The sequence below is a fragment of the Rhinolophus sinicus genome, linkage group LG01 (genome assembly GCF_036562045.2).
Source record: "Rhinolophus sinicus isolate RSC01 linkage group LG01, ASM3656204v1, whole genome shotgun sequence".
Classification (NCBI taxonomy): Eukaryota; Metazoa; Chordata; class Mammalia; order Chiroptera; family Rhinolophidae; genus Rhinolophus; species Rhinolophus sinicus.
In genome coordinates, this window is record NC_133751.1 from 47,934,010 (window position 1) to 47,947,326 (window position 13,317).

The following is a 13,317-nucleotide window of genomic DNA, read 5'->3' on the forward strand; positions in this document are numbered from 1 at the left end:
GATCATAAAAAAGGAGACAGGGCAGCCGGATGGCTCAGTTGGTTAGAGTGTGAGCTTTTAACAACAGGGTTGCCTGTTCGAGTCCTGCGTGGAATGGGGGGATTAAACTAGGATTAATCCCGGCCACTAAGATTAAACACAGCACCTTGAGCTGAGCTGCTGCTGAGCTGCCAAGGGGCGGCAGGTGGCTCAGTTGGTTAGCGTGACAGCCCTTAACAACAAGGTTGCCGGTTCAATTCCCACCAGCCCCTCACCCTTCATAACTAGATTGAAGGAAAAGACTTGGAGCTGATGGTCCCTGGAAAAAACACTGTCCCCCAATATGCCCTCCCCCAAAAGGAGACAACCAATTGTTTTTTGAAAGATGGCAAGAGGGTTAAAATAAATGCATGTGCCACTTGAAGGCAATGGCAGTCCTTATGTGCCTTTTCTAGAATGCTTCATATGCCAGAGTGACTCCACCATATGAGGAAGCCATTAGCACTGCTCCAGTGACCAAATATTTTTGCTTCCTTCTCTCCAAACTGATTTTCAAGATTACTTTTGGAGATTAGATTCAGGTCCAATTACTCTCCCTTTGTTCTCCAAGCCATTGATTATCAGGGTCACAGGGTGGCCAGTCCTCCATGACATTCTCTTGGCACCCGGGGTGCTTGTTAGAAGGGTGGCTAATGCCACCCGACACCTGTATTATTCAAAGCTAGGGCTCAAGGTGTGGCCTCTGGTCTTTTAAGGTCAACATCATCACTAAGTCCCCAGAGAAGAGCCAAGGAAAGGATGGAAAGAGGTTGGCTCCATCAGGAGAGATTCCTCCTCGGCCTCATTCTCCACCTGCTGCTTCAAGGTAAGATGGGACAAGAACAACAGCAACGCAGACAAATAACTTTTGGGAAACAGAGAAACCAGGGTAATTCTTGTTATTCCTAGACAGTCAATACTGGATGTTCGTTTTGGTAAAAAATGGAAATTTACAGCACTGACAGCTTTGTACCTCTTTCTAGGCTCATACTAGTTACTAGCTGACTCTTCTCTTTAGTTACTTCTCCACTCCCTTTTCTACTGGCCTCTTGTCCTTCCACGTGGCTTTCTCTTTCCAGGCATATAACCTATTCCCACGGTTTCTGAGTATCAGGTGAGGCTAAAAAGAAGAGAATTATTTCTTAGTTCTCTTGAAGCAAATGAAATGGAACAGGGAAGATGCTAAGGGGAAGGGCATAGATGAGAAGACTTGTGAAAGAGGGAAACTTTTTCAGTACAATTTTCCCAGTCTAGAGTATTTTTCTTGTTCATTATTTAAAATGAGCAGTGAAGGATACTACAACGTCACAGATAAAAATAGATGTTACCACATCGTTCTCTGTTTCTGCTCCAAAAAGTATGACAAGAAAGGAGTTAGGTATAAGACCAGTATCAAGAAACTCTCTTTAAGATCATCTCAGGGGTGATGACTACTGAGTTTTAGAAGACAACAATCACAGCACATAGTAAAAACACAATAAATACTCATCAAATTAAAAAACTGGGTTCTGCTTTAAGGTCCAACATATCTCACTCTACCTACCCGATTACTTCCCTTATCATTAATTCATGATCATCTATGCCTTATTCATATAGTGAGGAGGAGAACTGTGATTACGAAATTTGTCACTGACATCACTCAGACGGCTCAAGGACAGAGAACAGCAATGGAAGGATATTGAGTGAAGGTGGAAAGGTTTGTGGTTGAGTTTGGTAACACAGCAGGACGCTGAAACGCTGTGGTCAGGGCTGAGTTTGCATACACACTTGGACAAAGTTTGCATGGAGACAGAATCAATGGAATTAAGGATGGATGCTGACTCAGCTCACCTTCGTCGACTTCCACCATTTGCCTACCAGCCCAACCCATGCTCCCTGGCTAAGGAAGGAAGAGCTCACATGCTTCTCCCATACCCGCTATTTTCTCTCTGCGCAGAAACACTCTCTAGGACCCAGTCTGGGCACTCCTCTCACAGAGTCTATGCTCTCTACAGGGAGAGGCAACACTTTCACCATCAATTGCTCAGGCTTTGACCAGGATGGCGTGGACCCTGCTGCCTTCCAACCAGTGTTTGACAGAAAGGCCTTTCGCCCAGTGGTCAACTACAGCATCCCCATACAGGTCAACATTTCCTTTACCATGTCTGCCATCCTGGAAGTGGTGAGTCCTGACCCAACACTGCAATGGTCTAGTGATAAGCAGTGGGTTTCCTGATTGGATTTTGTAAAATTAAGAGCTCATTCTATGGGGTGGGGAGACGTGACAGGGAAAGCTACAATGGCATCACTGCAGGTGAAATCTGTTCTTTCTTAGAATACTCCACAAGAAACATAATTCCAATGGACTATCAGACTATTTTTTTCACTCATATTTCCCATGTGCCCTGGATTATTTGACCTACATTTTTCAGTGGCTTATGATTAAAAATTATAATTGTCACAGAGAACAGCCTTGGAAATGAGTAAGAGGTGAGTGGCAGCATTGGACCTGACTTCATAAAGTTAATGATCCTGGATGAAAATTGTTTTTTCCAGAATGAACAGCTTCAACTGATGACATCACTCCTGTGGCTAAATGTGGTAGGATAGACTCAGTTTCTTTTTTACTATTGTACCTCCCTTTTTCTACTCCTGGGTGCAACTTTGCAGATTACAATGGATAAATTAGAATACTCATGAGTTAAACAAGTTCAAACAGAGCCAGGCCAATAATGAAAACACAAAACTTCCTGACTATTCTGCCAGTTTAGGAAAGCAGAGATGGGGCACAGGGTGAAATTAGCATAAACGAAGGTCATGGAAGCCAATATTTAAGTGGCCCCATCCAGAGAATTTAAAGCCAAGCTCAAGGTCTCCCTTGAGAGCACAGAGGGAGAAGTGGAAGTAAGACTTTGTTAGTGACTTGGTGACAGCTGTCACCAGAGAGGGGTGGGAGAGGAAGAAATGGTTGAGAAAAGGAAAGTAAAGTGCAGGAGATAGAGCAAGACTAAAACTGATTCACCCCATTTGTCCCATGCTGTGGTCTCTTCTAGATCTGGTACAATCAATTCATCAGGTGGAACCCAGAGGAATGTGGGGGCATCAGGACGCTCAGCATAGTAGCTGAGAATCTGTGGATTCCAGACATTTTCATCCAGGAGTTGTGAGTATAAAGGATAAAAAAAGCGTGAAGGAAACCGTATCTCCAGGGAAGAGCATGATATAACTAATAGGGGCCACACAAAGACTCCCCTTAGAAAGGAGCATCATCTGAACTGAAGAGCTTACAAAATCCCCAGAACATGCTGATACGTGGAAGGGGGGAGTCAAATGAGTGGGGCTGGAGTACAGGAATGGGGTGACCTGAGAGAGAAAGAAGGCCAAGACTGATGGGGAACCCACAGCACCCACTTCCCTGTCCTTCTCACATACAGCATGGATGTAGATCAGACACCTACAGGTCTCATGGCTTATGTCAACAGTGACGGGCGCATCAAATACGATAAGCCAATGCAGGTGGTCAGCATCTGTAATCTGGACATCTTCTATTTCCCTTTCGATGAACAGAATTGCACACTCACCTTCAGCTCTTTCATCTACACAGGTGAGTGATGCTCATATATAGTAATCTGTTGAGAGGGAGAAAAAGGGTTTTGAAAAAGAGGACAGAAAGTTGGGAACAGTGAGGGCATCTCACTGAAAGGGGCAAGAAATCCAACAGTCTGGGCAAGGGGGGTGGGCGCATTTGGGGAGGCTGAGTTGTCTGGATCTCTTTGCAGTGGAGAACATGGTCCTGGGCATGGAGAAGGAAGTGTGGGAAATTTTGAACACATCACAGAGTCTCATTCAGAGCAAGGGGGAGTGGGTGCTTCTGGCCATCTACCAGAGAGCAATGAAGATGACTGTGGACACCGGCCAGTACGACCAAATCATTTTCTATGTGAGCTTCGGGGCCCTGGTTGTGATCTTCTCCTAAGATGCATAGCTTACGTTCCCCACTAGAATGTGAGCTCGCCCACTAGAAAGTAAGTTTCACAAGGGCAGAGATTTGTATTACTTTTTTCACTGATAAATCTTCAGTACCTAGAACAGTATCTGGCTCAGTAAATATTGATGGAATAAATCCTCCCTGAGGAAGAAGCAAAGTTCCTGTGATGGTGATTCACAGTGAAAGCGAGCTTCCTGCCCCCCCAGGGTCATCAGAACTTTTTGGAGGACTGGAATTTTTATGTTTATTTTTCAAAAGAGATGGTAGAAAAGTTATGAAGCACTGTCTTAGGGACATTATGATTCCAAATCCTGGCGATCCCAAAATATCTGCCACTGTCTTGCTTTCCCTCCCATTGATCTAAAATTCCACTAGCAAAAATCACTTGCAATTAGACCTTGATGAGGAAAGCAAGCAGAAATACAGGATAAAATGCACATGATAACCTAAGAATCTGGTTCCTCAGTCCTGCTAAGAGCACGCTGATAGGGATAAAATTGTACGTGTTGAAATTTGACCCTTTGGGCCAAGAAGGAATGAGGTATGTTTCAGTGGTATGCAGCATGGCAGAATCAAACCCAGGGAAGGCAGACGATGGTGATTAAGATAACTTTGGTGGAGAGAGAATCGTGAAAGGAACTTAAAGTAACGTTTCCTTACCAGACAGTTTGTTCTGGGACAAATCTCAACTCTTGCTCTTAAGTGGCTTGGCAGGCTCCGAGGCTACTCCTCACTCGCCTGCTCTCTCCTCCCCAGGTGGACATAAGGCGCAGGCCCACCCTCTACGTCATCAACCTTCTGGTGCCCAGTAGCTTTCTGATTGCCATCGATGCCCTCAGCTTCTACTTGCCGGCAGAAAGCCAGACTCGTGCCCCATTCAAGATGACACTTCTGCTGGGCTACAATGTCTTCCTGCTCATGATGAATGACATACTCCCAGACAGTGGCACCCCTCTCATCAGTATGGCCCCTACCTCCTTCAGAAGACTAAAAACAAGGTTGGGTGGGGGTGGGGGCACAGATGGACCAATGGAATCGGTTCAGAGTGAAAAGGGATCCTGAAAACGGGCCCTGTGGGAAAATAGGAAACAGGAAGTCCTAGGTGGTGCCTCTGGCACTCACACAGGCCTGCCTTCCTTCCAGGTATATACTTTGCCCTGTGCCTCTCGATGATGGTGCTCAGCCTGCTGGAAACCATCTTCATCAGCTACTTGCTGCACCTGGCCACCACCCAGCCCCCACCCATGCCCCGATGGCTCCAGTCGCTGCTTCTACATGGCACCACAGCAACGAAATGCTGCCCCACTGTGCCCCAGAAGGGAACCAAGGGCCTGGACCTCACCCCTGCCCACCTGCCTGGTAACAAAGTCAGCTCTGCCCACACTTCCTCTTCTAACATCTCCACTTCTCTGCTCCTGCCTCCTTGCCTGGCCCCTCCACCCCATCCCGGGTGACCTTTGCAGTCCATGGCTGGGTCTCTGTCTCTCCTTAGGTCTGAAGGAGCCCGTGGAGCTGGTAGGGAAGGTGCCAGATCCCCGAGAGGCAGAGTTACATGGGTGCCCTGGGTCCACAATGGCCCGGCAGGAAGACGAGGCCCAGAAGCAGCACTTGGTGGGCCTGTGGGTGCAGTTCAGCCACATGATGGACACCCTGCTCTTCCGTCTCTACCTGCTGTTCATGGCCACGTTCGTCATCACGGTCATCGTCCTCTGGAACACATAGGCAGATGCCCATCTTCGTGCTCCAGCCTAGAGCTTCTCTTGGCTCTGGAAACTAGCCAGGCTCTCATGCTCATCCAAATTCCAGCCTCACAGCCCTGCCAACCACCTAGTTTTCAATCCAGTCCTTCTGTGCAGTCAGACCAGACCTGGATGGTTTCCGATACCCTCCCAGAGTTAGGTCCTTGCTCCTGCACTCCATCAAGCCTTCCCAAAGTCTTGTCTGGCTGGCTTTTGAGGGTGCAGTTTCCTGGAATACTTCTTTGATTGAATAACCTCAATAAACCCCTTTGCAGAAAGCACTGGCTCTTCCCTGCATTATATTATAGTATAAAAAATCTCGGGATTAAGAGTCTTCTTGCAGAAAATTCTCAATACCACAATACCAGAGCAAAAAGGATTTTCTTTTCTTTTTTTTTTTTTTTCTTTTTTTTGTCTAGCAGACAACATGTGAAAGTGGGAGAGGGGCCAAAATCTATTACAAGGAATTATAATAAAAGAGGGATTGACCTCCTAAATCCAGTTATCCCAGAATAAGCTTCAGAAATTAATAAGTGCCAGAACCAGACATCTCTTGCTTAAAGAGTGAAGCCTTTCACCACAGCCTGACATATGACTCATTCATCATTAAGCACTTAGAGTGTTAACATAATCCTGAATTACTGTTAACTGTCTGTGTTGCAATGAGTTGATCTGCCCTTAATGATGCTAAGAAAACATTAGGCCAAGGAAAGTATATTTGAAAATGGCATCTGCTTTACTGGAAGTAACATAAACGCCCCCATATGAACTGGAAATTTTCCGTTCCCAGCACTTGCCTTAGGATTTTGAAAGTCTTTGTCTATTGGTTGTTCTCCCACTGGCTGCCACTGTACGTGAGAGCCATAGTATGATTTGCTGGGCATCCCAGCTTCAGAAAAGCACAGATTTGAGAGCAATTTAATTAGAACTGAAACATAACCTTTTATTTTTAGCAACCCTTTCTTTTCCTTTCTTTCATTTATTCTACTTTCTATCTGAAGCCAATATGTCCCAGGTCACCACAGGCTAGGAGTAAAAAGAGAATCAGAATATTGTTTACTAAACAGTATTTCCCTGGTTCCTCCTCTCCACTGTTCTTCCTCAAATGCCTTTGGCTCCCTCCTGTCACTGTACATGCCCAAAGGGTGGCAAGGCTGCCAATGTCCTCTAGAAGTGCCGCTGCTAGTGGCACAGGCCTAAGGTCCTACCCCAGTGTCCTCTGCAGGAGCATTTGCCCTCGCGGAGCCCAAGCCACTGGAGGCTGAATCTTGTAGCGCAGATGTTCCCAGCTGGATGCTGAGTCACCGGGACCAGCTGTTACTTGCTCTTTCCTTGCAGTCCCCTTCTGCAGGCAGAAGTCCATGGGAATCTGCAGTATTGAGGCAGAAATACCCTGCTCAATTCTGAATCGCTCCTTTCACTCAGGCCCCTGGTCTTCCAACTAAACTCATGTCCCTTAATTCTGCTTCTTTTTTTCTCTGCATTGTTTTTCCAGGAAGATCTTTGGCTCTTCAGTTCCTAGAACTCTGTCACGTACTCCCTTGACCACCCCCAGTCCTCTACGCATGTCCAAGACCTAGTGTATACACAATCTAGGTTCAGATCAGGAGCCCTGATATTCACCTACGGAAATTAGTGTATCTGTTATTATTTTGACAGTTCCTCAACTCACAGCTTTCCATAACGTGGGCCTTTAGAAAGGACACAGCATAGTAATAGTAATAACTAACATTTATTAATATGTGACAGGCACTCTTCTAAGTGCTTTATATGAATAAACACAGTTAATCCTTACAGTAGCCTTATAAAGTAGGAACTACAGATCAACAAACCCTTGGAGCCAAATAAATGTGTTTTGGAATTTGGAATTTTTCAGATTTTAAAAAAGTAACTGTTGTGCCTGTGCTGTATATTATGAACAGCCCAAGTGGGGGATGAGGCAGCACCTTATATCAAACCCATGAATGTTTCTGCACTGAAATCTATGAACGTTCACACTAGATAGCAAAAATGAAACTGAATAGTTTCATTAGTTTCAGGTCAAGTTTTGCCACCAAAGAACGTCATTTGGTTTTCAAAGCTCTTTAGGTTTTAGAACTGAGGTTTTATAGCATTATCCCCATTTTTATATATTCAAATAAGTGAGATGAAATAAATGAGAAAAGGAAGAACAGGAGACGATGTCATAGCCCGTGAGCTGTCTGCCAAGCTTCTACAGCTAGTGAAGTGGCCGAGCTGCAGTTTGAACCTGGGCAGGCTGACTCTAGATACTGGACTCTTACCCCACGCCCTCCAAGATGAGGCTGAGAACCAGACAGGTTCTCTAGGAGTCCCATGTGGAGACATCAATACCACTTCAAGTCTTTATTAATTAACACTGTAGGAGAATTCAAACAGAAAGAGCAAGGCCCTCATCCGGGTCCCAATGACAAACTTTCTTTTAAATTTCCTTTTCCTTTTCCTCCCTCCCTCAGTTTTTCCCACTCCTCACTCCTTCCCTCCCCACTCCCTTTGTAAGTCATAACACCCAAATTCACTATTCGTACCTTTTCCATTCCTTGCTGGAGTGTATATTCCCCCAAATCTAACCGGGGCAATTCAGCTTTCCTCGGTATTCTCAATGGATTTAATCTTTTGCCGCTGATACTTCTTTTCAGATACTTGTAGACCTTTCAGTCCTCTGCCCTGTCCTGAGACAGTCATCTCCCCTGGAAATTCATCCTTGACATTGTTGAGTAGCTCATTCACCCAGTGTTTGATGAGTTCTGAAATTATTTTAGATCAAGTTGCATTATTTTGTTTTTTTCCACACATATTCATGGTACACATTTCTTTGCTTATTTTCTTCAGATTTTTTCCAAACAAGTAGCGTTAAGTTTTATTTGAATAGAAACTATCCAACTTACCATTTTTGACACGTGATTTAAGATGCTCTATATCTCTTTTCAGTAAGAAAAGGCACGATATAATTACAGTGATTTTATTTTCTCCAAAAGCAAAATCTGAACATGTGATCTTAACACATAACTGATAATCATACAGAACCTTTGAAAGCAGAGCTTTCCCAGAAAATTGACAGGTAGAGCTGCTGCCTATAGCCATCTATAACAGAATCGTATGATAAGCACACTTTGCGTTAATGACTTTTCTCTTATGTGGCAAGCCTCTGAAAGGTTTTGAAAAGTAATTTATGACCTCTTTAAAAAAAGATCTAAACTGGTCCTGCCTGGGCCGTCTTGCATCTGATGTCCCTATTTCTGCCTAACGGCTCCTCATCTTGTCTGTTCATTTGCAGTGGTGCCCTGTGGTTCTCGCATACATTTTTGTCCACTTTCGTTTTCTTTAAACTTTTATAAGCAGTATTTTCCCATGTTTTCTACATTTTTCAGGTTCCCTATTAACCTGACATTAAAGTTTATTACCTCATTGCTATCTTTTCCTCCCTCTCCTCTTCATTCAGACCTGCTCTAGAATGTGAGGTCACAGCCTTCGTTTCAAGCCTATTTTTTTCCTTCTCTCCAATTTCTGATCCTCCCTTTGACAACCTCTCTTATTTATGCATTTACTGGCACTGGTTCTGCGACATAGCAGGGGGAAATAATAGTATAGTACAGAGACTTTGGAATCTGGCAACCCTGGATTTTAATCTGACTCCCTTACTTTCTATCTGGGTATAAGGTGCTGGCCTATACGCCACTTGGGCTGTTCATAACCTTGTACAAGTGGCTTAGCCTTACAAGTTTAAATTTCTTTATTTGTGAAACAGAGATAATAACTCAGATTAAATTATTTTTAAAATACGGATTTTTGAAAATCATTGGTAAGTGTACAGACACTGGAAAACTAAATGTGACACACTAGAAAGCATCTATTTATCATGCAGGCCGAGACCTAGAGAGTCCTAGGTAGGAGGCGATAAATTAGAGATTTTCTAGTTCAATCCCCTCATTTTTTAGATGAGAAAAATGAAGTGGAGAAAAGTAAAAGATAACTATGGGATTGTCATACTTCAAGAGAGCCTGGGATCAGAACTTGGGCCTGTCCAAGTGGCTGCCACGGGCGAGTTGTTGTCCCTGGGACTCTTCCCAGGTGACTTGCAGGAGTCCCAGGACCCTCCCTCTCTCCTGCTCCAGGCACCATAGCCAACCTAGGCTCAGCCGTTGCCCCAGCCTGAAGTTTGGATGCTTGGGTTGCCTCCTGTACTCCTGGCTCCTTAGCCCTGGCCAACGGTCTCTGTATGTGATTGCCATCCATCTGAGCTGCAAAACAATGACCCTTACTTCCCCCTTCCAGTCCCTAATTCTGTCCTTGCCAGGCTACAGCTATTTTCCCAAACCTGATCCCCCAGGGTGCCAGATGAATGGGGCCACCAGAGGACCATGCAGTGTGATCCCCCTTGGAATAAGCTAAGGCGAAAGGTATTGGGGTCTGTGACTTGCAAAACTACAGCTCCTGTTGCCGCTGTTTAACTTTGGATTCAAGCATTGTCTAAGCCTGTGGATTTCATTGGTGGAAACCTAGGGGCCCACTGATCCAGGCAACCAGACTTTTTAACTATAGAGTAATGAAAAGAGCAAGGAAAGAACAGTGGCATCAGATTGACTCTAGATTCTACCAGTTTCCACTGGGTGGACACTAAACAAGATATTTTGACCCCCCCTGCACCTCAATTTCCTAATCTATAAAATGGGAGTAATAGTGTTGAACTCTCAAAGCAGTTGTGAGGATATGACTACTGTAAGTAAAGTGCCAAATACAATATAGGGCACATGGCACAAACCTAATAAATGCTAGTCATGGTTAGGCCATTCTGAGCCTGGCCTTTACTGGAAACTTAGGGGATACAGTCAGAAAGAAAAGGCTGGGCCCTGCCTCCAGCCTCCTGGATCCCACCTGCTTCCAATTGCTGTGTTTCTGCCAACTCCCATCTCCATCAAACTGCACCCAAGACGGAGGCCCACACCTCAGCAACACGATGTGAACAGCAAGCAACTTCTCTGATTTTTGAAAATCATTGGTAAGTGTACAGACACTATGAGGTTCCCAACCTCATACTCTCATGAGGTTCCCAACCACCTTCCTTCCATCTGCCCAAAGTACCTGTGTCTCTCTCCCCATCTACAGTGAACTGACAGGCTAGGTATGTAACTAACATTTATTGACCTCACACTACTACATGCCACACACTGGGGGGTGGGGGGTGCGGACAAAGAAGAACCAGATATGCTTCCTGCTCTCCATGAGGTCACAGAGCAGGAGGGGAGATGCACATGTAAAGAGATGTTTCCAGCTGAAGGGTCACAACAGAGTTTAGAGGGGTGTGTGTGTGTGTGTGTGTGTGTGTGTGTGTGTGTGTGTGACAGAGAGAGAGAGAGAGGCTTCTCAGAAGACTAGATGCGTGAGTTGAGCTGAATCATTAAGAATTTAGTGGGATCAAGAGATCAATGGTTGAAGATACATTTTAGATTGTGAGACTATAGAGGAGAAACACCACATATTGAGTGTTGGGGTGCTATTTTCCGTGTATAGTCCAAGGCGCATGTGCATTAGAATCAGCTGTGGATCTAGTTATAAACACAGAGTCCTGAGCACTATAGCCTACAATTCTGATTTGGGGTTAAGATTCAGATTTAGGGCCAGAGGGGTGAGGGTAAGACACGTGAGGTAATTCTTATACATATTAAAGATAAGAACAATTCGTTTAGAACGTAAAACCCAAGGCAAAGATGATGGAAAGGTAGGTGGGAGTTAAGTCACAGGGTGCCTTTTGTATCATGCTAAGGAGCTAGATTCATCCTGTAGGCCAGTGGGTCTCTAAGTGTGGTCCCAGGATGTACAGCCACAGCATTACCCAAAAACCTGTTGGAAATACAAATTCTCAGGCACAGCAATCTTAACATAACTGCTAGAGACAATGGGAGCCATTGAAAGATTTCAAGTATAAGAAGCATATGGGCACACTGTTTTTCAAACAAATTACACAGGCTGCACAGGTAGCCCTCAGCCAGAACAAGTGTGTGCCCCAGATGATGATAATATCCATCTGGTACCTCCATGGTGCTTAAAAGATGGCTAGAAGGTGACACTTGCCCTCATCTCAGAGGAGAGCAAGCTCTCATGTGTACTCACAGACCCTGCTAGCTGGCCTGCGTGCTGACCCCTGCCTCTAGGCCTCAGACATTGTAGCTCACCTGGGCTCCTAAATCCAGTGTCTGTGCCTCTGACCTTGGTATCCTGAAGCCTCAGTGTATCTATTTCCCAACCTCCCTTCTCCTGGTTCCCTAGAGTACAGCCATGGAGACACCAGATACCAATATTATGGAGCCTGAAAAGGATTCTAAAGTGGCTGTTCACTGTACATCCTGGAAGTTCAGTGGAGATAAGCCAGAAATTGCCCTGCCAGTCAGAACAAGGAATAAGAGAAAGTACATAGGTAGTGACCATCTTATAATGGTTTGGGATTAAAAAAAAAAAAGTGTTAAATCCCTAGGAATCCAAGCTGCCAGTGGTTCTCACCTGTGGTCAGTTTTACTCCCAAGTGGACCTTTGGCAATGTCTGCAGACATTTTAATGGTTACAGCTGGGGTGGGGGAATTGTACTGGCATCTGGTGGGCCAGAGATGCTGCTAAACCTTCTATAATGCATAGGACATCCCTCCAAACAAAGAATTATCCAGCCCAAAATGTCAGTAGTACTGAGGTTGAGAACCTGGGCAATCCCAGTCTCACAGGAGTCCTTAACTGGCCTCAGATTTGCCCGAGTAGGCAGTTAAAACCCAAATTCAAAGTCTCTGTCTTTAGAGGTCCAAGAATCCTAGAGATATGTGAACCCAAAATAGAGGCTCCAAAGATGCCCAGAGAAAGTAGGCAGTGTGGAGTATGTCCCTGACCCTCCCACAATGACCCCCGAATCCGCTAAGTTTTGTGAGCCATCTCCTCGTACTGAGTCACCATGAAAGCCCACAGCTTGGCTGAGGAGAGACAAGTACCTAGAGCTAAAATGGAAGTCTTAGAGACTCCCCAGGATGTTCCAGAGGATGTAGGGTAAAGCCATTCCTAATGACCTTAGAAAATGATAGCCCACCTATTAAAGCTCTGTCTAAATATGGCTAAGCTCCCCTTCCTGAAAGCCTATTGAAGGAGGAAAGGAAGAGGCAGGCATACCCAGGAGGGATCTCCAAAGAACATTTGTAGCAACGAACTCTGTCTTGGGATGAACTCTGAGAGCTGGCCTCCTCAACAAGCATTTTAGGTGCTTAGTTATTTGTCTGAGATGGAGAGCTGCCCAATGTGGAAAGTACACCATATACCCAAAGAATTCTGACAGAGACCCAATGTTTGTGCTGAAAAACTGTGAGTCTTACATGGTATGTTATAAGCCATAAGCATTGAAAAACCTGCAACCCTGGTTATTTCAAGTACTACAATTTTTATTGCTTTATTTGAAAATAGTCTCTAACTCATCATTTTAGGTGTTTTCTTAAAGATGATCAATTGATTATGGGTGTTTTTTTGTTTTTTTTTTGATTAATGACAAAATTTACATTTTCCTCAAATGTTCAAAAATATGGTCAGGAAATACAAGGTTTACTT

General features: G+C 44.7%; 1 protein-coding gene across 1 annotated transcript; it reads left to right on the forward strand.

Annotated features, from left to right (window-relative positions):
• The first annotated feature begins 1,993 nt into the window (after positions 1–1,993).
• LOC109449477 (5-hydroxytryptamine receptor 3C) lies at positions 1,994–5,883 on the forward strand. Its single transcript, XM_019735761.2, has 8 exons — positions 1,994–2,179; positions 2,554–2,598; positions 3,051–3,160; positions 3,432–3,601; positions 3,777–3,937; positions 4,742–4,946; positions 5,129–5,344; positions 5,478–5,883. Exons 1-8 carry the CDS (start codon positions 2,000–2,002, stop codon positions 5,705–5,707), a joined length of 1,317 nt encoding a protein of 438 aa, XP_019591320.2. The 5' UTR covers positions 1,994–1,999; the 3' UTR covers positions 5,708–5,883.
• Positions 5,884–13,317: the final 7,434 nt, after the last annotated feature.

Bases quoted from the DNA above. Each gene is read 5' to 3' on its own strand.
- LOC109449477 (XM_019735761.2), top strand. From the start codon at position 2,000: ATGCTCTCTACAGGGAGAGGCAACACTTTCACCATCAATTGCTCAGGC. The intron at 3,602-3,776 runs GTGAGTGATGCT...ATCTCTTTGCAG, and splicing joins CAGCTCTTTCATCTACACAG to TGGAGAACATGGTCCTGGGC. The intron at 4,947-5,128 runs GTATGGCCCCTA...CCTTCCTTCCAG, and splicing joins CAGTGGCACCCCTCTCATCA to GTATATACTTTGCCCTGTGC.